The sequence below is a fragment of the Oenanthe melanoleuca genome, chromosome 5 (genome assembly GCF_029582105.1).
Source record: "Oenanthe melanoleuca isolate GR-GAL-2019-014 chromosome 5, OMel1.0, whole genome shotgun sequence".
Classification (NCBI taxonomy): domain Eukaryota; kingdom Metazoa; phylum Chordata; class Aves; order Passeriformes; family Muscicapidae; genus Oenanthe; species Oenanthe melanoleuca.
Genome location: NC_079339.1, coordinates 116,771 through 143,796, shown reverse-complemented (window position 1 = coordinate 143,796; position 27,026 = coordinate 116,771). Strand labels below are relative to the sequence as shown.

Sequence of the window (27,026 nt, the reverse complement as noted above, 5' to 3'; positions counted from 1 at the left end):
TAACCAAGCAGGAGTCTTTCTGTGCAAATTCAGTAGCTCCTCTGGGAGTATGTGTGTGATGGTGATGTGAAAATGTGTGCTTGTTTTCATAAGGAGCTTGGAATGAATGCTGTAAATCAGCATACAGCAAGTTTCCTTACTTCAGTGGAACTAAATAATTTTTTATCTCAGATCTAGTCCCTTGAGCAAGCACTGCTGTGACATTTGCTGCTGTAGCTCAAATGAAAAGTCCAAGTTCTGAGTAAAATTCTCAAAGTTTCCCCAACAACTTAATAGTCCGTGTTTAGTGTTCAGTCATTTGGACTTCCAGGGCAGTACTGGAGCTGTTCAGCAAATCACTGCCCTGAATTACTGCAGGATTTCTGTCCTCTTGTGTTGCTTCATGGTGTTGTTTGCAATATTGTAGAACAAATGTGCTGGGAAAATGTGTTTCACCAGTATCTTTTCAAGTGTTTTAAACAAGAGTGGCTCAATTGTCCATTTTATGCTGAAGTGGGCTGCAAAACAGCTTGTGTGCTTGTTGATGCTTGTGGAAAGCATCCTCCTCAAGAAGGAGTGCTGTGACCATTTATCTATTCAACAGCTTGTTTAAATCACAAGTGCAAGCTGTGTGTTTATAGAGCTACAGGATAAAGCATGAGCATGGTTTTAATCTGTAAGGCCCTACTTTACCTGAAGGTCAATTTAAAATATATTCAATAAAAAGGCATAGTGTGCATTGTTAGCATGTATGTTTTGAAAGGGTAATTCAGTTCATGTAGGTCAGGTCATCTCCTACAGCCTGCTCCAGACAAATAATTTGTGCACCATCCTTAAACAAAAAAACCACAAACTATAAGCCACAAATTGCAATCCCTCCCCCCCCCAAAAAAAAAAAAAAAAGTATTTTGGAAAATGCAAGTTAGCAAATAGCAACAGGTGTGAAAGCAATTCAAGTATTTAAATATAAATATAAATAAGTATATAAATATAGGAAATTGTTTAAAGGGAGGCTTTACCATGGTCTCATATTTAGTAGCTTTAGGTTTCAAGCAAGAACAGTAACCAATAATGTCAATAGCTGATTCTTTTATCAAATGGATCTCCTCCCTTCATCCCAGCAGAGTTATTATTGTGTTCTCTCAGTGCAGGGACTGTTTCATTCTCAGGATGGGGGAGAGGAACCAGGGACTCTTGGTAGGTTTTAAGATAAGTTTTCTGGCCAAGTGCAACACAAACCAGTACCTCTCTGTTGCTAACATGCTGCTCAAATCAAATTTTTAGAGGTTGTGTGCTTTTGATGTGATTCCTCTAGCAGAAAAACACAGCAGTCAAGCTGCAAGGTTGTGCAGTGTTTTCTATTCTAAAGTGAAATAAGAAACGGATTTATTGTATAAGAAAATAAAATGTTTGTAATGATGTATAGAACAGTTAAATATTGTCCACATTACTGGATAAGCAAAGTGACACCTTGGAGGAGCCTTGCTGGACTGGCTGCCACCCTGCCAGGTTCTGTTTGTTTGAGCTTGTTTTTATCTGTCACTTACTGAGCTGAAAGGTGCCCTTCCCAACACCAGGTGAGAATTCAAGAGTTCTCACCTCTTTTTCTAACTGGCCCACAATGAAAAAATGAAGTGATATTAGCAGGTAGGCTGTCTTAATTAGCAACCTGCTAATTCAATCTGTTAAGCACAATTGTATTGGATTGCTCTGTTTCAGTAGAGTTTTGCCAACAAGCAGAATGGAGGAGTTCCTCCAGCTAGAGCCATGTTCTGCTGCTGCCCAGAAGGGCTCAGACTGAGCCATTGCTGCTCTGACACCCACAGAAGCTGCAGTTTGGGCTGGGTTTGCTCTGTCCACAGGGTGAAATGATCACCTGCAGCCTTCAGGTGAAAAGGGCTGAAGTGTCTGAGCTGATAAAAACAGCTCAGCCCCGAGGGTTTGCAGACACACTGCTTTATTTGTGCAGACCCTGAGCCACACAATGCTCTTCTCAGAGTTACAGCCAAGCCTGCTCCAGTTTTCAGTGTCATTAAGGAAAAAAATGCAACCCCCCTGTCTTTTCTTGCATCATGTTTTCTGTAGTGACAGCATGCTGAAATGAAATATCCCTTCCTATTAAAAATTTAAATAACTGACAATTTCCCTTTATGTTTCCTAGTAGTAATTTAAAGTAAGAGGTAAAGGAGCTGCAACAGAATCTGTAGGGTGTCCTAACAATTCCCTTTTATGATCATCTTGATCTTACAGCCTTGCTCTGTCACTACCTCAGTCTCTCTCTCAAAAAAAAAAAAAAAAAAAAAAAAAAAGTCTAAATAGATCATAAACATGTCTAAAGTGCATTTTAAATGTTTATTGGTTTTCTAAGGCATCAGTTTTGTTTGTAGGCATGTTGATAACCTAAGTTGGGGATGCAGTGTGATGTTGTCAGTGTGCCCACAGTTCTTACAGTTTACTTCAATCAGAACCATCCATTCTGGAAATGTGCTCTGCCACCTCCTTTTATTGCCCTGCTCTCCTCCTGTAGGGCATGGCTGAACTATTCAACTTTGCTCTGTTCAACCTCTGAAAACTTCCACCCACCTCACTTCAGCCAGCTCAGGCTTGGTATCATTTCTGTGAGGTGAAAACAATGAAACTTCATTGGGGGGGGGGCAAAACCTTGGATTAGTCTAAAGCATTAATGGTAATTTAGTTAACTTTGATGCAGCTCTGTCAGGTTACATCTGCCCTGGCAGAGTTACAGGAGAGTAAACAGGGGAAACAGTCTGCCCAAAATTCCACCATTTGTTGTGATTGTGTTCAATCCCTACATTGACTGCTTCCAGCATTCCTTTATCTATCTGTCTTATCTGTCTGTCTATCTATCTATCTATCTATCTATCTATCTATCTATCTATCTATCTATCTATCCATCCATCCATCCACCTATCTGTCTATCTATCTATCTATTTATTTAATGGAGCTCCTTAATCTTTGTCAGATCTGGCTTGCTCTGCTTTTCTGCTTTCTCTCCAGTTTTATTGAGAATGCTCACACATAAAACAATTTACAACATCAACAATGAACAAATACCAGGAAATTCTGGGCACTGAAAAGATTTCCAAATACACCCAGCATCATTTCCAGTCTCCCTTGTATTACAGACCTATAGAATAGCTACAGAAAATGACAGGGACATAAATTTGGTGCTTCTGTCCACTCTTGTCTGTTGTGACTGCCACCACTGAGTTACCAAAGATTTAACACCTACAGCATGATGTTTCCATTCATCTTTCTCATGGTCCTTCCAAGATAAAGGTCTGATTTTAGCAAAATAAATTCAATTTGTGAGTAGCAAGCAGGCAATCCTGGCATAGTCCTGTGTTGCCTTCCAGGGCTGACAGGTAACCTGTCAATCTGAAAGAGGACATATCCCTCCATCCTTCCCCTTTTCTTTCTTTCTTCTAGAGAAACCTCCCACATGTCTTTGTAGTCAGAGCAGAATTTGTATAACATAATATACTCATGTCTTTGGTCCCAGATGCAATCCCTGAGGTCTTTGAGGGCCCTTCTTTGCTAGAAATAGAGAGCAGCCAGTGCTCTTGGTGTGCCCAAGGCTTTTAAGGCCTTTCAGTAAATACCTGTTTTGTCCATTTAGCTCTGTCTAGTCTCTGTTCCAGGTCAGCTTTTCTAGGCATCAATACAGAGAGTAAGATGAGAATTAATGCCTTGAAACATGGCTGTTCTGTTCTCTCTCCTGCCTGTATCTCTCTCCAGTTGCTAATAACTTTTTTTTTTTGTATATAGTAGCTGCTTCAAGTGTGGGTTTCAGCATTTGCTTGTAGAAAACCTTCATTTGTCTTTCTGTCTGTCCTGTAGAAGTTTGAGATGCTTTGAACTCCTGTGCTACTGTTCCCTTTCTTTAGCTCTCCAGTGAGGTGTTATCCTCAGATGAAATAGTCTAATCAGAGCTGATGGCCATATTCAAGCCAGTCCCAGGGTGGGTGTCTTCCTCTTTGAAGACCCTCAGTATGACCATAGAAAACAGAAGTAAAAAGGCCCATGATGACACAATAATCAGTTGTATTTGCATATTTCCTCTGAAATACTTAACCAGCATTTAAGCAATTAATTGTTAACTTAGGCCAACTTTTAAAATGTTGTGTTGCTTCCTGCATGAAAGGAAATAATTCAAGAGCTACTATGGGGTCAGCCTACTGCTGTTGAGCATATTTATCTTTGCCATTAGCTTTTGGGTGAAAGTGCTGCTTCTGTGCAGAGGCCACAAATGCTGTTTGTGCTTCCTGTTGCAGAATGTTTATTACACAAGCAGTCAGCAGCTGCACGTGGGTGTTCTGAGCCCCACGATCGACGATGATGACAACAGATGCCTGGTGGATGTGAACAGCAGGCCCAGGCTCATTGAATGCAATTATGCCAAAGCCAAGAGAATGAAGCTTTACTGGCAATTTACTCAGGTAATCCTTACCCAGCAGCCATTTCAGAAAGTTTTAAAGCTCTGTTTCTGTGTTGAAGTGTGAGTAACCTGTTTGCTGACAGAACAGAACCAGATTTATCCTTGTTTTCTTTGCACAGAGCCAGGAAGCTGGTGTTGAGTTTTGATCCCAATGCCAGCTACTTCTGTAGGGTACAAAACTTGTGTTATATTTTCATTTTTATTCACCATGAATAACTTGTTTCTAAGGCAGAATACTGTTATGGGGGAAAAAAAATGTTATCTCAGTTGAGTCAAATTTAAAATCTATTTAAGAACAAGGAACAGAAATCTTTTTGTTTGTTTGTTTTTTAGAGTTTTTGAGTTTTAGCAACTCACAGATGGGGGCAGTGGATCATTGGTGAGAACAGCCTCATAATGAGCCAGTTCTGCAGTTTCTTTCCTAGAAAGGCTTCTGCACATGGGTGTGAGAGATGCAGAAAGAGGCTCAAGGACAGGCTGAGAGGGGTGATGAGGATGCTGAGGACACTAATGCCAGACCTGGGGTCTGCATTCAGAACTGATTTGGAGACACAAGGCAGAGTAAAGAAGCCACAGCAGTTCTGGGTTCAGAAGAGGTGCTCTGCCACATAACTCACATGGAGATCACTCTGGTTGGGCTCAGAGGAAGTGGCAGGGTGGCTCAAGGCATCTCAGTATTTCCACAGAGAAGCCCTAGGTTACCCTGAGGACAAAGCAGGTTCCAGTGGTTGGAAGCTAAAGACAGTCAAATTTCCAAAGAAAGGTGAGGTTTTTCCCTAAGGTAAGTTTAACAGGATGGAACTTTGCCATGTCAGGTGCTGGCACACTGGTGACTCAGTGAAATGGAATGACATTACTTTCCAAAACAAGTGCATGATTTAGCTTCTGAGGGAAATCCATAGCTAATGTGAATTTGCATGGAGTCACAGCTGCTCCTCTGAAGTTTTTGAGTCAAGAAATCAGTTGGCTGAGGCTCACCATTAAAAGCAGTTTTTTTTCCTGCATTTAATTTTTCTGTAACATCCATGTGGGTTGGCAAATACCTCCTCTGTCAACTCAATAGTTTCTTTAACAGCCATTATCCATATACTTTAGATCTTGTTAATACACTTAGTGTCAGTCTTGGTGCAGACAGCATCTGGACATTAATCAGGAAAGCACAGTATTAGCTTATTTTGTGTTTATACTTGAAAGTCATCTGGGTCTTTAAGAGGTAGTTCTCAAGCAACAGATGTTAAATCCCTAAATTGGCCCCTCAAGGGCAAAGTTTTAATTATATCTTCTCACAAATTGTAACACTAGTCTTCTCATGAGGGGAGCCTCACTGTATCCATCTCTGCACTTGATTTTTTTATACCATTTCTAAAAAGTATAATTAACATTGAAGAGTATTTCAGTAACATTTTAGCATGGTCCAGCTCTCCAGTGAATGCACTGCATACCCCAGAGTTTTGGTGACAATTAATGGTTTCTACTCCAGGATAATGCTGCTATTTCATAATATTGAAAATGTTAGAGTGTATTTTGGGGAGGTCAGGGGGCAGCAGTAGAAGGTCTTGATAATTTAGCTATTAAAATCTTTAAAAATAGCATTTAGTGGTAGGTTTGTTGCAATTCCATGTTCCAGCTAAAATCTCTCACTGAATGTAAACTCGGCTCTATGGCCTCTCCCTTCTGCAAAGGAGCATCTCCCCAAGAGAATTGAAAGCTCATTAGTTGTTTCTTCATGATAAATAAAGAGACAAATAAAATAGTTAAAAGTTTTCTCTTCAAAAAAGGACTTTGGTAATACCCAATACAGTTAAAATATCAATATTGCTCAACATACTGCCTGGTACCCAGCCCTGGGTATGTCCTGTAAGTTGGAAGAAAGTTAATTAATGTCATCAGGGCTTGCCAAGATCAACTGGTGACCTCCATTTGCAGTGATCTCATTTAGTCTGGTGAAAAGATGTGATTGTATGGCTGTCTTGGAAGCTCTCTCTCTCTAAAAAGACTCTTTTTAATCACTTTTTTAAAGCTCTGGTATTTCTTTTCCATACTGTGCAGTGAGCAGGACTACTGTGAATATCAGGACTGTAAGCATTGATGCTTATATTATCTTGAAATTTGTGAACTATTAATTAAAATGTAGCTGCTGGTTGTAGCCCTTTGTAGCACTTTCCTTTAGCTGCAGCTGTGCTTCAACTTCTCTTGAGCCATTCCATGAGAATGTCTGATGGCATGGGTAAGTGAAAATATGGCAGAGTGGAGAATTGTCTCAGAAAGGGAACAGGAAACAGACTGCCCACCCAAAGTAGGATTAAAAAATTGAACTAGATTTCCCTATCCAGCACAAAAATCTGTGTTTTCACTGCTTTGCAGACATTCATGTTAAATTAGTTTGAATGAGGGAACACTATAATCTGAGAGGCCCCTCAATAGTATATGGTGGGACATGGCAATCTGGTTGATACAAAATTGTAATTTTTAAAAAAAATACCCTTCAGGTAATACTTTCCTCCTCCTTTGCACTGTATTATGATGAGTGAATTCCACATGACAAAAGTAGAACATGGGGTTATCCTCAGGGGATTCCTTCCTTCTGTAGATCTATTAAAAATTATTTAATTAAGTCACATCTTTTAGGTCAGAAGTGTATACACATATATGTATGCTTGTGCATATATATCAAACTTGATTCCTTTTTTTATTTTATCCTTTAATTTGGTTTTAAAATTTTATATTCCCCAGCTATCTTCAGTTGCAGGCAGCTGCAGTCAGGCACCAGATGTCCACTGCTGCCTTGTGGACAAACTTGTGCTTTGATGGGCAGGCACTTGGAGGGAATCACTACCCCTGGTGTTTTTGTCCTGTGCAGAAACTTGCATTGAGCATTCAGAGCTTGTAGTATGTGTTTGGATAATCAGGATCTATCCTGATGAGCACATTTCCATGCTCCACAGTTTTGTACAGCTGCCAAATGCAGTGAGACCCAATAAAATGTAGGCTTTGGTGGCATTCTTGCTTCCAAAGCTTCTTCGAGTGTTTATAACAGTAATTATGTCAAATTATGTAAATTAGCCCAGAAAAGACTCCCATCAACTGGGTGGTGTTCAAGAATTTTATTGTTCAGGGTGTTTGTCAAGTCTTCTCTTAGGGAAATGTTTGTTTTGGAAATAATCTTATGCTGGAATGTCTTATAGGTGTTTGACAGCTCACCTTGTTCAATCTGTCTCACCACTTTTCATTTAATCAGAACAAAGTTAGAGCTTGTAGCAAAAAAACAGTAAGCATGCAGAAATTAGGGTAGATAGATAAGATAGAGACAAGAATTACATGATGGTGAAAAGGTCAGAATTTTAGTAAAATATGATTTGAAAGAATGATCTGAAGGAAGCTGCTTTGGCATCATGAAGCATGAGGAAAGGCAGAGCTCAGGTTGTGAGCTGGTTTTGGCCAGGAGCAGGGGCAGACTCTGCTGGCAGCAGCAGCTCCCATGGAACAGGGGCTGGCACCTAGCTCCAGCTCAGCAGCATCTGTCACTGTCACAGCCCCCTGTGCTGGGGCTGCTGCAGGGGCTGGTGGTGGCACAGAGTTGACTACCAGATATGGGAAATGGCCAGAGCACCTGGACAGGTGACACCTCAGGACAGCTGTTGGTACAAACTGTTGTGGCCAGCCCAGCTCTCTGATTGATTAGGTTTGTTGATGTTCTGGAGAAGCAGTACATTCTCAGTGCTGCAAACAAGTTTTTTGGAGGGCAAATCCCAAATATGGAGGATTTTAAGAAGGCTCTCAGTCTCCAGTGTGGTTTCTCAGGTTTATTGCTGGTGCAGAGTCAGTTGCCTGCCCTACAAGTGAAATTTGTCTCTACATACCTCACCTGGGTGGCAGCAGATCAGGTATTCACTTACCCCACTGGGGCTCCTCCAGAGGCATAGCAAAGCAGGAGGAGGAAGTTTTTCTGTGATCACTCTTTATCTTGAACTCTCTCCCTGTTTCTGTTTAATTGGACAGGGATGTGGCTATTCCATTCTAGCCAAAAGAGCCACCTCTCACTTTTTGCTGCTGTGAGAAATGCAACAAGGGAGAGCTCTGTGTAAAAAGAGGCAAAAGAAAGGACACCAGGCTGAGCTAAAAACTTGAGATTAGTCATTTACAGCTGTTTCATACTTAGTTAATTTAAGTAATTCAGCTTCCAGTGTGGTTGCCATAGAAAGGTAGGAAGAATCTGCATCTATAGAATGGGCACTCACCACATCCTTCATGGGAGGGAGAAGATGTTAAATGTTTGGAGGGAGTGGATTGTGCTATGGCCAGAAACTATAAATAAAATTTGCTTGCTGACAGCTGTAGTTACAACATGTATTTCCTAAATATCTTAGTAGGAATTTCTTGGAAAGGAAAAGGGAACAAGCATATTAATTACTGAGTTGTTACAGGTATTCCTCAGATAAATATGATGATTTAGATCTTATTTAAATCTTCTGTTTAGCAGTACAAAGAAAGAAAAGACCTTAAAATTACTGCATTTACATCTTGTTCCTCCTGCAGACTTTGCCTTTCAGTGCCTGTTCCCCCCTTTATCTAATGCAGATACAGGTTGTGCAGCACTGCCTTTCCATAGCCCATCCCAGAGAAGCACAGGAATGCAGCTGCATGGCAGGGTTGAACTGCTGGGCTGGCAAGCAGGCAGAGAATCTCTGTAGCAGTTTCAGATGCCCCCTTGCTGGGCACACAGAATGCAGAAGCAGAGCCCAACACCATTATACAGCAGCCTAATCCTAATGCCCACTCCTGTTTTCATCCCATCCCTTCCAGAGGGATCCATCCCAGCAGAGCTGTGTGTGCCTGAGGAACAGTGGCCCCATCCACTTGAGATGCTCCCTCTAGGAGAGCCACAGGCTGGCAAAGCAGCATCAGTGGTTCAGCAGGAGTTGGGATTTGTGTGGTATTTCTGACTACAAAGGATGCAAATTCTCCCAGTATGTCTCTCAGCTGAAGACATCCTGTGCTGCTGCAGAGCTGTGCAATTAGGCAGTGCTGTTTGCCTGGCAGCTCACAACAGAGAGGGATGGTGATCCTATTAAAAGAGACACAGACTTTGATCCTGCAGGAGGAATAGAAAGAAAAACAGAACCTAATTACTCAATTAAATGAGCCAACAGACTAGGTTAAGCTCTGTATTTTTTGTGAGGCAATCTGATTTTTAAGTAACTAGTGTTGCCAAGTGTGGAATTTTGAAGCTCAGACATAAAAGAGCACTTCCACAAACCCCAGGGGCCCAGGCTTGGTGTAGGGATCCAGTACATCAGCAGCATTTCTATATTTGGGTATTCTTTGCCCATTTTTTGGTCAAATATTACCCAAGCTTGCCTGTACTTCATATTTGGATATGAACTGGATAACTGCACCAGGTGTTATAGCTGGAGGACAAAGCAGCTGAGCCCTTGTTCTGCTTAGACATGAGAAAACTATAGTTAATGGTTCCATTTTCATTTTGCTCTAGTAAATTTGTCCCTAAGACATGTGTACCTTAATATTCTTGTCATATTTTAAAATGACAATATTAATTCTAAAACAGGTGTGTTAAAATATTTCTTTTTATTCACCGTGAACTATGTCTTACTATAAACCTATGAACATTTAATACCATTTATGAAGAATGGAATTAAGAAGTACAAAAATCTAAATGCATACAGGTCTTCTCCATTTTGAATACTTGACTGCAACTTAATATGAAAATGTCTGTGCAAAAAACATGCACAAAAATATGGAAGAGAAATATTACTATAACAATATCGTGTTTTAACAACTGATGTTAGATTTGCTTGGCATTTATTGCTAACTGATGTTAAATTTACTTGTTAATTATTGCTGTAGCTAGTGGTAACCAAAATTTCATTGTATCACTTCAGTTTTCTATTTGGAGTCATTTTCTAGTAGCAAGTTGTAATCTTTGCAAATTGGTTTAGAACTTGCCAGCTAGAAAGTTTGTGTGAAATACAGCAGTAAAATGAGCTTTTAGTGGGTGCATTTCAAATCTTTTCTAGCATATCACATTATGCAGTATTTACTCTCCTGAGAACTACATTTAAGCTCCAAAGACACTTGTGCTGAATTAATTTAGAAGAAAGTTAACACATACCCATGTTTTCCTTCATAACAGATACCCTATTTGCATATTTCAGCATCTAATTTGAAATGCCACTTTTATTTACAAAGAAATCATTTGCTGGAGTTGCACATGATCCTTGCAAACTTCAGGCTGCATCCAACACCCACAGGTGACAAGATGACAACAATTCCATCACTGCAAGGCACTGCACGCAAAGCAGTGGCCAAATCCAGAATGTCTCCTCCACTCTGAGTGATAACCAGCACTCACCTGAGCAGGGCCTGAGCTGAGCTCAAGAGATCTGAGCTCTGCTTTGGGCTCCTCCTTTGCCCTGCTGCTCCAGTCTCTGCTTGGGTTCTGTGTTCCCCAGCTCTGGGAGGGATGGAAGGAGTTCTGCTGTTATTATTTCTAAATAATGGAAACAAAACTCTGTCCCCATCTAGTCAGTAGAAGATGCATCTTTAATCCAAATGGACATGAAGGTAGTATGTATGTAAGAAAGATTTGGCTACCAAGTAATCATCTACAGTCTGAGAAAAGATGAGAAAAATGTTCCCTTTGAAGTCAAATAAATGAAAAAAATGGATGAAAAAATTGACAGGAAAAGTGTTTGTTGTTCAGTGGAATGATCAGGCCATCAAGTCTGGTGTCCTGAAGCCAAGAGTGGTGATACTCAGTATATCAGACAAAAAAACAGATTACTTTCCTTACTATCTGAGTAAACTGCACAAGGTTTGTGCTGCAGCAGCAAGGACATTCCTTTCCCAATATCAGTTATAATCAGATTAGTGTGGTTAGTGGGGAAAAAGGCATTTTCAATAACTAGACATTACGATCAGAGTCCCAAAGAGCCCAGCCTAAATTCCCGTGTTAGACTATGCAGATCAACTGAAATACTGGTGCAAATACATTTCCTAATTTTCTTCACTTGGCACTCAATTTATTTTTTAGGCTCTAGAGACTGGTTTAATCATAAGCATATAATGATAATGCAAGTAGTTCAGTTTCTGGGTTAAAATGCATTAAGCCTCCTTCTTATGGAGCATTCAGATTAGAAAACTTAGATTAATTAAACACAACAACACATACACAAAAGAAATAAAATTGTCATTCAGTATTTTTGTTTTCCAAGGGAGTTATTTCTCACAGATGATCTCATCTAAGCCCCATAAACCTCTGGAAATTTGTTAACATGGCTGAGAAAAATATAAAAATCTTAGGTTTCCTAGTTGTTCTGAAAGGGGTTATCTAAATATTCCTGGGTATATTTAAAAGGCACATAGAAGTGGCACTTAGGGACACAGTTTGGTTTGGTTTGGTTTGATTATGGAACTGATAGTGTTGAATTAATGGTTGAACTCAATGATCTAAAAGGCCTTTGGCCACCAAAACACTTCTGTAATTCTATATATCACAATGATATTACTTCAAAATCCAACAGGAAAGGAAAACCAAGGAATACACAATTTGCTGCATCACAGATCACAAAATTAATTAACTAAATTAATTACCTCATCCAGAAGACTGCACCAGGCAATGGTCAGTGCTTCTGTTTCATAGAAATGGGTTCTGTTGTGAGCCAGCACTTCACTGCCAGTCCAGGAGGAAATTCCCTTCTTGACCCCTGATGTGCTCTCTTCGAGAAGATTGAGGCTTGATTTGTTCCAATTATCATCTCAGCATGCCTAAAAAGAGTTATCAGCACTCTTAAAATGAACTCAGCCCATCAAAAACATCTAGTCAGTCACTGAACATTGACAATGAATTCAACAGGCTTCCTATGCTCTCATAAATCACAATAGCTGTAGCAAATTCTTCATCTAACACTCCCTTTTTCCTTAGAAACTTTGTTAACCAGTTCCTCACTGCTATTCACGAGTGTTCATACTTTTGAACACTAAAGGCAAGTCCCACTAATTTCCATTCACCTACTAAGCAAAGTCTTGTTTTTATTTCAAGTTGCTATATTTTGTAATTCCCCACCATCTGAATATTCCATCACGCTTCAAAACATCTTTGTTGCCTTTGTCTTACACTTTAAACATCTTCAAGCAAGCAAGATCACAGCAGATCAATAAAGCCTGAGTTGTTTGCAGAAATCACTTATATGTAATCTCAGAATGAAAGAGAAAAAGGTAACTTTCCTGAGCTTTTCACAAAATGCATGATTAAAACATGCAAATAAAACAAATGTCTCCAGCACTCCTGTCTTTTTCAAGGTTGTATCAAGATATTGTTTAACTACACAGGCAGATGTTGCATGGCCACAATAAGTGAAAAGAAAGATTGTAAAAAATTCTAGGTTTTAGTTAGAGAAAAACTACCCAGCAGAAAACATTGGTTAAAGCATTAACTTTGAATATTTTCTATAGGTCAAGTCTCATACAAGACTCCAGAGGTGTTTAAAATACAGATTTACCTATATCCCACTCTTCTGCTAGAGGCAGTATTAGGTGCAGCAGTTGTAGTTGTTGCTGTGAGCTGACATAGTTCAGAAACACCTCTAAAGTTCTAATTTAGAGCTGGAGTATCAAAGTTGGAGCACTCAGTAGCCAGGCAGTGCTGAATGTGCTGGGTTCTGCATGTGCAGCTTTCTGAATGCTCCCAGGTAGGGCTCCAGGCAGATTTGGGCCAAGGAAGACATGAGAGTCAAGTGTGAACATCACCCCCTTCAGTGGTGAGGAAAATGAAATCAGAAATATCAATCTGTGGATCATCCCTCACCAACATGCGTCTCTGCAGCTTACTCCTTCAGGTTCCCTAAAAGGCAGTTTATTTCTGAGTGACCTGTCCTGGTACTGCTTACTCAGGACAGCAGTGCTCAGAAAAACCAGCACATCATCCTCAGCTTTATTTCTGAGTGACCTGTCCTGGTACTGCTTACTCAGGACAGCAGTGCTCAGAAAAACCAGCACATCATCCTCAGCTGCCCAGCCTCAAGCCACTTTTCCACCAAGGACTAGGTGAGTGTCCTGGTTTGAAGGACAGATGTTTGCCAATAAAGGCAGAAGCTTCTCTTTGAAATGGAGAATGTAAAGCCCCTTCCTCTATATTACTAATTATTATTATTATTATTACTATTATTACTATTATTATTACTATTACTTTGAAATTAAGGGGCTCTCAGGCAAAGATATGGGAATTAGGAATAACAGTTCCTTACTAGGAAAATTAAAATAGAAATGCAGTATTACACAGAACAATCCCAACCCTGCCAGAGTCAGAATCCAAGCTGACACCCGTCAGTCAGTCAGGGTGTTGGCACAGTCCCATTCAATGGTGGCTGCATCCTCCTGCAGGGGCAGATGTGGTTCAGCTGGAGCAGTGCTCCTGGAGAAGGTGCAGTTTCCTCTGAAGCTCCAGGGATGTTGTGGAAAGGTCTGGCTTTCCTCTGGAATCCAGTGGGAAGATGGATTACTTGCTGTTCAAAATCTCAGTTTCTATCTGGGTAGGAAAGGCTTGGCTCCTCCCCTGGCTGGAGCATCTCCCAGTGGGATGATGGAATTTTATCAGTCATGCACTGGGACTCAATGGCCATTAACAGGAGATATCCCCTGGAGGGAGGATGGGCTGTGGAAAGATAAAGATGATTGCCCAGCTGGTTTAAAGATGGCCCATTAGCCGATAGTATGTGCCAGGAGATCAGGGTCACTGCCCCACCTGGTTTTAACAGGTGGTGATAGAATCTACATTTCTGGCCACATCAACCCAACACAGTGAGCCTGGCTCTCAGAAGATCAACATAACACATCATCATCTGGATTTGCTGCCAGATAAAAACCAAACAGTGCCTTCAGCTGTGCCTTCAGCCATGATTATCAGGGCTGTGTATGGATAAAGGATTCCCTTTTTAATCTGCTTGCCACTCTACCACAGCCAACCCCTTCCCAGGCAGTGTTCTGTAGTTAATTCCAAAAATCACATCATATACCTGCAGTATTTGTTTCTACTGATGCTTTTCTGTATGTCAGGAAGATTTCCGGGCCACTGCTGGTACATTAACAATTCATGTTTCCTTTCTGAAAAAGAACCTTAGTCTGGCCAATGCATTCTACTCCAAAACTTCAATTTTCTTAATCTTATCCCAATTTTCTGTAGTAAGACACATTTCCAGCAATCATATCCTGAAGAGCTTCTTGTTATTTCAGTGAAGGCTTGAATTTAATTATTTTCAAGTTATTATTTTCTTAATCTTGCTAGCAGGACTGCAGTGTGTTATAAATCTGTGATAATTTTTTATACATGTGGAGAAATGTTAGTGATAGGTATACATCCCCATGTTCCATTTCTGATTTTTATGCTCTGATTTTTGTTCTATTCCAGTTACACTCTCTGTATGAAACTGCATTTCCTTGTACCAGGTTGAGTTGCTTCTATTTTAATACCTTAATTAACAGTATCATGTTATAGTATCATCTATATCCTAGAGAGAGTAAACAAATCAGACCATCCAATCTAGAGTAAATAAAACAGAAAAGAATTGCACAGACCACCAGTTACTGAAACCTGCCCTGGGCATACAGATGAGGCTGCTTCATTTGATTTGTCACAGCTGCAGTATTAAAGATTTGGTGCAGCATTATGAAAATTTAGCATTTATGATCACGTAAAACCTGAGCTCTCAGATGTCTTGGGAGAGGAATGAGGCAAAATTGAGATGTAGACATTAAAGTGGTGTTACTGTTGAATGATGTGTTTAATCCCAGTGTCAGAGGATGTTTCACAGTATTTACACACTGAGCACCAGCAAGTGGATCTAAGTGCTTGGGAGGCTCCCTGACAGCAGAACCTGAGTGCAGGAGGAGGGAAAAATTTACTTTTTCCTTAAGAAATGGTTTGGCTGATCCCTGTTATAACACCACTTGGGTTTGCATTGTGTATAGTAATTAGTTTTGTTTAGTGTTGGAAATATAAATTAATATTTCAAGTGTGTCTTGTAAAAATTCTCATTTGCTTATCTACCCTGTAAATAAAGATCTAAATAGCTGAACAGATAACAATATATTTTTAATATATAAACCTGTTGTGTATGATACTTCATATACATAAAAGTAGTTAAATGCACCTTATTTTCACAGTACTCATATAAAATATATTAGGAAGCATGTCTTTTAATAAGAACAGCTAGCAATATACTTGAGTGGGAAAGATTCCCATTAAAATAGTTCAAATTATTGATGAAAGATTTGAACAGCTAAAGATATGTTATAGAGCCTGCTTTACTTACAGCATACCTGTTAGACAAAGAGTTGGAAAATCTGTCATACAAGAAGGTGTTAAATAGTTACCTCTATATTATATATATCTATATCCTTTATACAGCTAAAAAGCAAAAAATCTAAACTGAATAACAACATCCAGTATTTCCAAGAAATGGGCCATACTGAAAATGCATTAATTACTAGATGGGATAAATTACTCCCTTCTTCCTATGAACACTTTCTTATTGCTTCAACATCCATACAGAAGTGAATCACAGAGGGGAAAAATGCCTTGGGTAATTTGAGTAATTTTCTGTAGGATTAAATTTGGTGTTCTAACAGTCACTGAAGATTTACCACAGTAAGTATTATGGGGAAATGCAGAATAAGATCAAGTTCTGTTTGGAGTGGAGATTATCTCTGTCTCATACACCTCACCATAATTCTTTGATTCAAATGTATCAAAGCTACAGCAAAGATTAGAGTTTCTGCCTCAAAGGCAGAGAGAAATGTAAATATTTGAGGTCACTGATTGAGGTCCAAATAGAAAATTAATAGACTAGAGAATGCAATGATCTATACAGTGTATGTGATAGGAGACTGCATATACTTATTAACCTTTTAAGACCTTTTTCTGAAATATCCATGTCTAGGCAAGCAGGTAAGAGCATGGGCTTTCTCTTCTGGGTAGAATAACATGAGCTGTAATGTGATGAGCAAAAAGCAGGTTTAAACTCTGAAAGAAAAGTATTCACTTTAGAGCAACTCCTTAAAAATAGCTCTCAGTCTGATTTTCAGTAATGCTGACACCTCCAGCTCTCGTTTAACATCCCTCACCTCTACAAGTGACCAGGTCTTTTAAAGTGGTCAGGTTTGGTAACTGTGCATCCAGCACCCCCAGGAAACCCAAACAAATCCCACAGATCAGCTCAGCCAGAACTGTCTCATTGCTCTGCACAACTGGGCACTGCAAGGGCTTGCAGGCACATCTGACACTGTTCTTAGGTGCCACTTTATTGGATAAACTGCTTTAGTGAAGGACTGGGAAGGAAAATCCAGAAAGTAGAACTGCAAAGAAAGTCAACAGCATTGCTTTCCACTCTGTCTGCCAGGATGTTGACTGGAGACAGTGTGAACATTAAAAGTGCATTTACAAAGTATTCCATCAGTTTCTGTGTGTCTGAGTGCCAGCAGCAGCTGAGAACTTCTGTGCTTCTCACAGGAATTGCTTCAATTTGCTTTGCAAAAGCCCGTGCAGTTCTCAGTCAGACTTGTTAGTGCTGACACCTTCAGTCTATTTTTTACAGAATACTTGACCTGGATGCTTATTTATCCTCCTGAGACTTGAACTGCCATCGAGCTGCCTCTCAGCATCAGTGATCTAAATCCAGATTCTATTCAACTGGCAGAATTCCTCTTGAAACTTGTTTCAGCCTGTAGAATTATGTTTAATTTCTCATGATTAAAGACATTACCCTAGACTACCAATACAAGTTTGGATAACTGCTTACTTTAAAAAAAAAAAAAAAAAAAAAAAAGCAAAAAATAATTAACTTAAAGAACACCTTTGCCTGCATTTGTCTTTAGGGTTCCAAATGCTAATGATGACACAGACTGCAGAAACCAGTCAGGAATGCTGTAATGTGGAGGCCAAGCCAGTTAGAGGAGCAAAATACAGTGTTAACTTTTGGTGCCTCAGTCCTGTCACTGGGGTTACTCAGTTTTGCTTTAGCCCTTACACAGCTCCCTAGTGCAGCCTCTCAACCTGTGTTTAGGTGCACAGGGAGCTCTTAAGTAGAAAAATAACAGGAAATTTTACATGAGTACCAGACAAGCCATCCTCCCTGCACTTCAGAGCAGTTCTTTCATTTCTATGCCTGCTGCAGGCATCTAAAGCTGTGTGCATCCTCTCTCAGGCTCTGCACAGCCTGGCATCTCACAAACACAACAGCTCAGCTCCTGACAGGGCTGCAGCCTTCACGTTTCTCTTTGGTGTTAAAGAAGCACATCTTGCTAGAAGCATCTGTGCTCTCCTCAGCACTTCATTCACACACATCAGCCACTGCTTAACTTTGGTGTCTCTTTTATATTCCTACAGCAGCTCCAGTGTACTCAGCAGGCTGGTTTTCAGTGGCCAATGCAGAGCACTTCCCACACATCAAAATGAGCTTCCTTGGCTTTTTTTATCTCCCAAGTCACTTGTTTCAGTTAAATAGAAGCCACATTTCACATGAGGGCACATCAGAAATAGTGAAGGAGTGTGAGGGGGCCCTTTATCTGCTTTTTTGGATGCTTGCTTGTTTTGTTTTTCCTTTGGAGTGCTTTACACTTTGTGTAGCTGCCTGTGTTAAAGTGTTTTCTCATTTATACATTTACTGTAACACCTAGGTCTGCTCTACAAAATGTACAAAATGTTTTTTCCATTGTGAACATCCTGCCTCTTTTACCCCCAAATCCACAAGGCATTTGGGTCCATTCAAGTGGAGGAAACCCTTGACCACTGAAACAAATGGGAATTAAGCAGAAAATTTCCAACTCTGCATGGCAGTCTTTTAACTCTACCTGCCAGAGTTCCAAGTGCCAGACTTCACACAAAATGGAGAGAGAGAATTCTGTTCTTCCCCTTCTGCCAGTGAGTAAGAAATAACAGGAGCAGCCTAAGAGTACAGAGTCATATCCCAAGTCCAGAAATCAGGCAAGTAATGGACCCAACCAAGTTCATTTTCTAAGGAGGCAAAGTGGGACAAAGACCCAGTGCTGAGTCTGAGCTGAGAATGGCTCAAGCACCAAAAGGATGAGACACAACCAATAAATGAAAGATACAAAGCTAATTTACACAACTATCAGCAACACAAGCAGCTCCAGCATCAGCTGAAAACATAAGGAAGGTAATCTCAATTTTGGGTGTAGGCAGCAACATTTGTAAGGTGTAATTCCCAATTTCCAATTTAAGCCAGGAGAGCTGACCCTGGGTGCCATCAACACTGAGTCTGCTCAGTGCAAAACCACACTCCAGAGCTTCCATCAAGAATACAGAGGTCATGTTATTCTAGAAGAAAACAAGATAACTGCTCCTTTCACAATGAGAAAATATTAATTACCTCAGAGCTTTACATGTGAATAACCTGGTTCAGAGCTCGTTAAATTAACTTGGAGGGGAAAAACAACTTCACTAGAATGATCTAGGAGGCCAAAGTAAGCAAGGGAGTGTGGGAATGAAAATAGTAAGGGAGAGTGTAGGGTGAGTGTCTAGGGTAAAAGAAGAAATGGAATATAATAAAGCTTTGACAAAATTTTTATCCTAGTTTCTTCAAATTTCTTGCATGTCATACAGTGTTCTGCTTTTGGATAGTTTGGAGTTGATGCTGCCACCAGACAGCCAAATTTAACTGCTGTTATTAATACAGATGTCAATATCAGTTATCCAGCAGTGGGAAGATGCAGTTCACCCAGCATTTCATTATGGAGGGGTGTTAAAATGCCTCTGCAAGCCTCTCTGTCTAGTAAAGCAATCAGTGGGAAATGTATCAAGGCTGCACAAAGGCCTTCCAGAAGGATTCATGGGAGCAGCACATTTTCAAATTTTTGTGGATTATTCTAGAAAAGGAGCTTTCAAACCTAATCCTGTAGTTCATCAGCCAGGCCCAAAATATTCTTTTAGAAGTCACATCTTAGAGAAAATTCTTGCTAAGCATTACTGGTGGGATGGGAGGGGCCCCTCAGCTCGTGAGTGAACAGAGCTTGTGCAGAATGGCACAAGCTGCTCTTGTCTGGGGAGCACTGGAACAGCACACAGCCTTTCTGTGGGGTTATGCCAACATCTTTGTGATTAGAACAGAAATCCTGGCCAGTTCTGCCTTTGTAATGCAAGGTACAACACAGACTTGAACTAAACTCTGAGGTTTGGGGTTTTGTGTGGAATTGGGTGTTTGGTTTGGGATTTTTTATAGCAACTGCTTTTTCCTATGGTACATATAAGCAATTTAAATACTTCTGCTCTTTTCGTACTTCAGGTGTACTAATCTGCACCAACTCTATTCTTTGATTGGCAGATTAAGCCAGCAATTCTCTGTACAAGTCCAAGATGCTTTGGAGAAAGCCACTTTCAGACTTCTGTGCAATTACTCTACTCTGTGTATCTTGGAAGAAACCTCCCAGACACTGAAGTGTACGAGTTACCTGTTTCCTTCCTTAGACAGGAGAGAGGGGGAAAGAACCAACTGAAAAGAGATTTAAAGAGAGGAAAATGTAATTTATGGCACTTGCATGACAATTTAATTGTAATTGAGGTCTGTAGTTATCTGTGTGATAGCAGTGATTTAAAGCTTGATGATTTAAACTCAAAAGTGAAAGCAAGGCTTTAATAAGGCAGCATTAAGCTGGGAACTGGAGAGAATCAATACTGAGGATTAACAACAAAAGGTTATACGAGACATTTCAGTATTCAAGGAATATACAATTTTTGGCATTTTGACCTTTTTGACCAGCAGACTCTGGCTGTCTTTTGCCTTATTTTGGTGTTTAGAAGTGCAGCAGGGCCACAAAATCAGGGAACTGAAGCAAAGAGGAAAGCTTTGTGGTTAAGAAACACAGCTCGATTCCAGAAATGCCATTTGCTGAAATGGAAACCAGGCAATTGGGGCTGCATCAGAGATTACACCAAAGGCTCCTTGTGACAAAGGAGCCTTCATTCAAATCCAGCACTTGTCTTGTCTCTAACTGGGAAGTTTTTCACAGTAGATGGGCACTGAGATGTTCTATAACTTACATTACCCCACAGCAGCAATGCAGCACGATCAGTGTCTAACACAAGCACTTCTTTTTCTTGTTCCCCAAATCCTTGCAGGGAGGTCCTATCCAGAACAGAAAATCCAAGCGCTGCCTGGAGCTGCAGGAAAACAACGAGAACGAGTTTGGGTTTCAGCTGGTCCTTCAGAAGTGCTCTGGGCAGCGTTGGTCCATCACAAATGTGCTGAGGAGCTTGCCATCATAGCAGACTGCATTTTGTACCATGTCTTTTGCTACCGTGTAGCAAGTACTGCATTGTCACCTGCTGTACTGTATTCCCCCCTCTCCCCCTCCCCCAGCTCCTCTCCCCGTTTTTGTCCCTGATTTGATTTTGTGAGTGTGTGGAAATAGGGTTTGTGGGCTGGAAATAAGTGGTTTTTATTTCACAATGATGTTTTCACAACGTTTATAGAGATGCTGAATGACAGGTGACGGGTAGCCTATCCTAAAATATTTTACAACTGTAAATAGGAAGCAAATGGAGAATATTTATAACTCAAACTTTTATTGAATAAAAAAGTTCAAACTCTATTACTGTCTAGCTGTCTCCATGGAAATCCATTTGGAAGTTAAGTGCTGGTTTCATTCTTTCATTAACCCAAGCCTGATCTGGGCATGTTGCTGCAGAGCATCAGAATTCTCCAGACTTGTGATAGAAGTTCTGCCTGCACACCAGCAGCTACAGCTGTGGGAGGGAGGATTTCCTCCTTTTCCCACTCCAGAGATCTGTCCAGGTGTGCAGATACAGGGGCAAGGTGCAGTGTGCGCAGGTGTACCAAACCCCTCTGAGTATTTTCCTTCTCCAGTCCCACTTCATAAAACCCCAGAGAGAACCCCAGGGCTCAAGTAAGGCAGGGAAGAGAATTCAGTAAAAAGAAGAAAAGTAAAAAGAGAAAAGCAGCAGCGACTGGAAGAAAACTAAAATATAAACCCTGACATTTTGGGTTGTGGGTTGGGCTCCATTTCAGTGACTGAACTTTTCTTCTGATTCTTCATTGTTCTTACAACTCCTTTTTTAAATGCACTTGTTCCCTGGGTACCACAAACTTGGGTAAAAAAGGTTCCATCGAAGAGAAAAAGGAATTAATTCTCTCTGCCTTTCTACCTGCCTTGAAGGAGGTGTGAAAGCAATTCCATATCACTTCATCTCTGCTAAGACTGGTGAGGAAAGAAAATTTGATGAGGTAAACCAGAACACTGGGATTACTAGAATCTATTCCCAGCTGCTTTTATTTGTATGTAAATTCCTTCTCTTTTATTACTCTATTTGTTCTTTTTATTCTGTTTGCTACCTTAAGCAACAGTCCTAACCTGTTTTGGAGCTGTTTGTGTGCCAGACTGCCTTTTGCAGACTGGCTTCACATTCAGGATCAGCTCACAGCATTGCTTCCCGGGGCTGTTCAATAAACCTTAGGGCACTTTAATTTTAGGTGTTCTAATTTCTGCTATATATATGTATCATATACATAGATGTATAGTTACCATACATCTGCTTCCCAAAGAGGAAAACCCTGAGCCAGCAACAGGAGAAAAGTCACAGGGGTGGAGATGGCTGAACACCTGACATTTGACTGATTTTGGAGTAAAAATACACACATTAAAATTAAAATTAGAATGCAGAGTCGTTTTGAGCAGTCCCTAATTCAGCCATTCCAGATGAATGGAGAAGAAGCTGCATGTCCAGACAGAAAAAGCAGAGAACACATGCAGAGTAGCAGGAGACAAACTGAGCTTCCTTCCTGCAAAGACACCAAGGCTGCTGTGCATGGAGGTGGAGCCACATAAGGAAAAAACAATAAACAAACAAATGATGGAGTTCAAATCAGTCTCCTCTTGATTTCTCCAGGCTTGCTGCTGTGGGCCTTCACTTTTTGGTCTGGGGATGTTGCAGAACTGAGCAGTGTTCACTCCTTACATGTGGCTTTTCCATCATACCTGGAGGCTTCCAGGTCAATGTTCCCAGATTTTAATCCACTGTCTGAAGGTTGTGTGAGTCTTGAGGGATGGGGGCATGGGGTGTAAGTCCTGATCAAGAAGGCTGAAAACAGATTCTATTTATTTGTTTTTAAAGCTATCAGAGTCAAACAATTAAGATGACTAGTGTGTGGTTGACAAGCAGAAAGAGAGGAGAGCAGAAGATGGAATCACAGTGTCTTGGCCCCATGACTGGCACAAACTCCTTGAGCAGACTGTGCCAGAGCAGATTAACCCAGCAGTTACCAGCCACAGCTGGGAGCAGGCACTTGTATAAATGGTGCAGGGGTCACTGCCAGAGCCCTTCTGTGGGCAGCAATAATAATAAAAACATCCAATAATTTTTTTTCTGAAAATAGAGGATACTGGCTTTTGCTTCCCTTTAAAAGATAAAATATGTCATGGTTTCTGGGGTCATATTTTGCCTTTGGTTTTGAAACAGAGGGGAGCTTGCCTTACAAATGACATTCAAACACAGCCTATTTCATTTGTAGTTGTTGTTGTTTGTTTGGGGGCTTTTGTTTGTTTGTTTTGTTTTTCGTTTTTTGTTTTCTTTTTGTTTCTTTCTTTATCAGCATTTTCTCTACCTTGTGTTCAGAAGTGCTAAGGGCTGTTCAAAGTGACAGTCGATTATTGGGCTATTTGCTACAAGTCTCTTGCACCCCTCAGCTCCAGGGATAAGAACTGTTAGTTTATAAATTTTGAGATTCATTTCAGAGCACATTTCAGTTTCTACAGCCCTTGGTGCTCTCTCATTCCTGTGAGATGTGGAATGACTGACTGGACAGATGAGATCTCAGCTCTGAGGAGGAGGAACTCAAACTCACTTTACAAAATCCTGGAGCAGGTGACAGAGAATGTTGCTAGGAGTGAAACTCTAGGAAATGAGGAAAGCCTGTGATAATGTCTGGTGTCTGTGTGCCCTTGCCTTGTAAATTTGTGTGTCAGATGTAGGGTACATTAGTAGAGGGAGCATTTTACATGAGTTTTGCATCCCCTGGAGAAGATTCCAACCCATGATTGGAGGCAGCCTGAATAACTATGGATGGGTAATGAGGAACATCAGAGCAGAATCCATTCAGGTTAATTCCCTTCCCGAGGGGGAGGGAGTGAGAAGCACTTTGCAAACACCAGTGGGGCACTTGCTGCCCCCTCTGGGGCTGCTGATGCTTGTTTCTCCACATCACAAAATCTCAGCACAGTGGGCAATGACAACACTGCTGGAGCTCAAGCTCCAAATCTCTTTTTGCCCTAAGAAGCAAATTTTGTTGTTCATGCCTCTGATATTTAATTTGTCTCACCCTGGATGAAATCTGACCCAGTGCAGTAAAGGTTTATTCTTTTCCTACTGTTGCCTGAGTTGTTTAATCTGAATTGTGGTATAAATTATATTTTAAGTATTTGAGTTGCAGTCGTTTATCAGAGCCATGAGAATCCCTGCCTGTCTTTAGATTTCAGTTGTTCTGCAGCTGCAGTCAACTGTGTGAGTAACAATTCTTTAACCAAATAATTGTCTGGGATTTTAAGAATTCCAGTCCTACACACATACTCCATCCACTTCCCTTTAAAACCATCCCTTTTAAAAAGTAAGGCACTTCTTTCACCCCCAAATTCCTTTCCAGGGTTGGGAGAAAAGTCAAAACGTCAGTGTTGAAATAAATTTTAAAATTGTATGTTTTGTTTGCTTCTTTCTTTAGTCTGATTAGTTCCCAAAACATAAATAACAGGACAGATTAGCCTTGCTTGGTGGTAGAGGCTCAGTCAGACCTTAGTGGACAGTACAGTTACAAAGTTGGCCTTTGAAGAATTATCTCACAGCTGCTCATGAGATAGATTAAAAAATTCCAAAGTTCACTTGTAATTATTTGAATGTCTCTGTAGTTCATGTAAATAAGATTCTCTTAGCCAATAAAATGAGATTTTTTTAAAAAAAATTTAAAATGTGGCTCAGCACATCCTACCTGATCCAATTATAAGATCAAATAAAGAGAGGTAGGCTCTGCTTCTCCTCTGAATACCCAAATGTTAGTGCCACTTATGAGAACAAATCCTTGAATGGCTTTTAAGTACTCCAGAAAGCAAAAGCTACTTACTTTGCACAATTAGAGGATCCTCATGTGCTAATGGCACTTAGCTGCCAGCACAAAGTCAATTAACAGCTGTGAGGATATCACCAGATAGCAGTAATTTCTGTCACGAGGAATCAGTGCACTTCAGAACTGGGAGGGACCTGGAGGAGTGTGGCTATTAGTAAATGCCACATTTTTATGCATTCAAAGTCAGTCCTGTGTGTTTGATATCCTGCAGTGTTGTAGCTGGACATCAATAACTATTAATATTATGTTCCACTGGATGATGTCAGTGCACATGCAGGAAGATTACACTGAGGTGATGAAAGAATCCTCTGCTGGCTGAATTTCACGGGGACTTGCTTTTCAAGCATTTAAATGCAGAGGTGGTGCCAGGTTCAGAGCCCTCAGATAACTGGAGTGCATCGATGTTAACTCAGTGGGATTGCCAAAGGCAGCAGGGTGGTTTTGGTGCAGGCAGCAGAGACAGGACTGCCTTCCCCTTTTCCCAGCACACAAAGGAATTGTAACTGGCCACAGGGTGACCAGGGACGATGATTTAGGAGCCAGAATCACACCAGGAGTTTCTGATTAAGATACAGATGGCTGTGTATGTGTAATCTGAGACTGAAATAGAAAAATATAGAATATTTAGGATATTACAAGTTTTTCTTTGATTAAAAGGCATGCATATCCACATTAATAAAAAAACCCAACCACCTACAATTTTATTTTTCTCAGGTGCCATCTTTGCTTTCATTGCTAAGGACACAACAAATCAATCCTAGTTAGAAACCTGATTGAACAGACCAAGGAGAAATCAATACTAAACCAAATGTTTCTAATGATGATCTGTCAGTTTTCTTTTCAGGCAGCTGCCAAAGTCATATCTTTAATTGCTTCTTTTAAATTGATTTCTACAAAGATCTTCCAGCTGGATTTTAAAACATCACCTAATGAGGTATCTAGTCTGTCAGAAATTAGTAGCCTTATCAGTAATTTGAAACTCAAATGACTAGGGTGACATCTAGTAAATTAATGAAAACTATTAGGTGGAAAAATGTTATTTAAATATTTTGAAAAAACCCCCACCACTCTCAGCTAAATCCCAAACTCTCTCTGGGACAGCATTTCTGCTGTGTGTATCAGCTGATTTATGCCAACTGTGGATTTTATGCTTACAGGAGGAGAAAAATTATGAGTTTTCCTTTTTTGTTCTAAATAATTTACACTAAGGTGCAAAGAAAAGAGAGTATGAGAAATCCTGTAGTGATCCAGAACTGAGAGAATGATGCTGGATTACCCCAACATCAGTGGCAGCAGTCAGTACTAAACCCCAGTGTACTGAAAGCTGTGCATTGCCAGGAGAAATCTTCCAGTTTGAAGGAAATTAATTGGAAAATTCCATAAGATTTTTAAATTTTCCTATGAAAATATAAATTAATTTTTTAAAAATGAGCATTCAACTGAATTTCTTAATTTCTTTGAAGCCAAATGTGTGGCAGATCCTGACATCTCTGTTCTAGATGGAAATAATAAATCAATGTGTTGTGGAGCAGAGAAACAGCAACAACACTCTCTTTCCCCTCAACCACAAATCAAGTACTAAACTTTGGAAATGTTTATATGTATATATCCAGTAACAGAATTTTAACCCACACCTGCATATCATATTTGCTGAAAGAATTTTGGTTAAGTATTTCTAGCATTAGAAATACATCTTTGAGCCTAAAAAAGAACTATCTGATGGGCAGTCATAATATTTAAATTACAATGCTTTTAAAAATACAATCATTTGTTAATTGCCTGTGTCCAGCATTTGAAGAAGTGGTGAAGTGCTCTTCCAAAGCTTCCATTTGGAAGCTGCTGTTAGAGCTGGGAGCCTTGCCTTGCTGCAGCCACTGTGCAATTCTTTGAACTTACCCAGATCTGATTTCTGCTTCTGTTTGAATCATGAGTCATTGCACTTTTCAGTGTTGTAGGACAGAATTATTTCCTTACACTGCCAAGATCTTGTTCCTGTCCTCTATTATATGAATTCAATCAAATGATCAAATAATTTAACTATTTGATCAAGTAAATCAAAGTAACATTTGAAAGAACAGGGGTCATCCATAAAAAGGTACCAAAGTATGATCTGCTGTGAATTATGTAGGAGCCTGCTGTTAGTAACTAACTTACAGAATAAATCCTTCTGCCAGTTTTAAATCTGCAATTTAAACCAGTCTCCTTTCTCTAAGGCTCTTGTGAGGGAAGAAAAGAGCAGGTTGATAACAGCTGTTATTCCCAACATGTCCTGACACTGATCTTGAGATGATCCATAAGATTCTGCTCCTGTCCAAAGTGGGATTGAGGTAACACTGATCCTTTCTTGACTTTTTTTTTTTTTTTGCTACTGTGGGATTTTGTTAATGTGATATTCCTGTTCTTCAGTTAAAACCACAAAAGAGACCTGG

At 40.2% G+C, this 27,026-nt stretch overlaps 1 protein-coding gene across 2 annotated transcripts in view; it reads left to right on the top strand.

Moving 5' to 3' along the window:
* Positions 1-21,058, top strand: part of GALNT18 (polypeptide N-acetylgalactosaminyltransferase 18) — a 194,604-nt gene extending 173,546 nt beyond the window's left edge. Inside the window, exons 10-11 of one of the 2 annotated variants that reach the window (XM_056492990.1) lie at positions 4,275-4,439; positions 20,586-21,058. In XM_056492990.1, coding sequence (XP_056348965.1) covers positions 4,275-4,439; positions 20,586-20,732 — 312 coding nt within the window. In that variant the 3' untranslated portion in view covers positions 20,733-21,058. The remainder of the gene's footprint in view (positions 1-4,274; positions 4,440-20,585) is intronic. The other variant, XM_056492992.1, reaches the window with a different exon arrangement.
* The last annotated feature ends 5,968 nt before the right edge of the window (positions 21,059-27,026 follow it).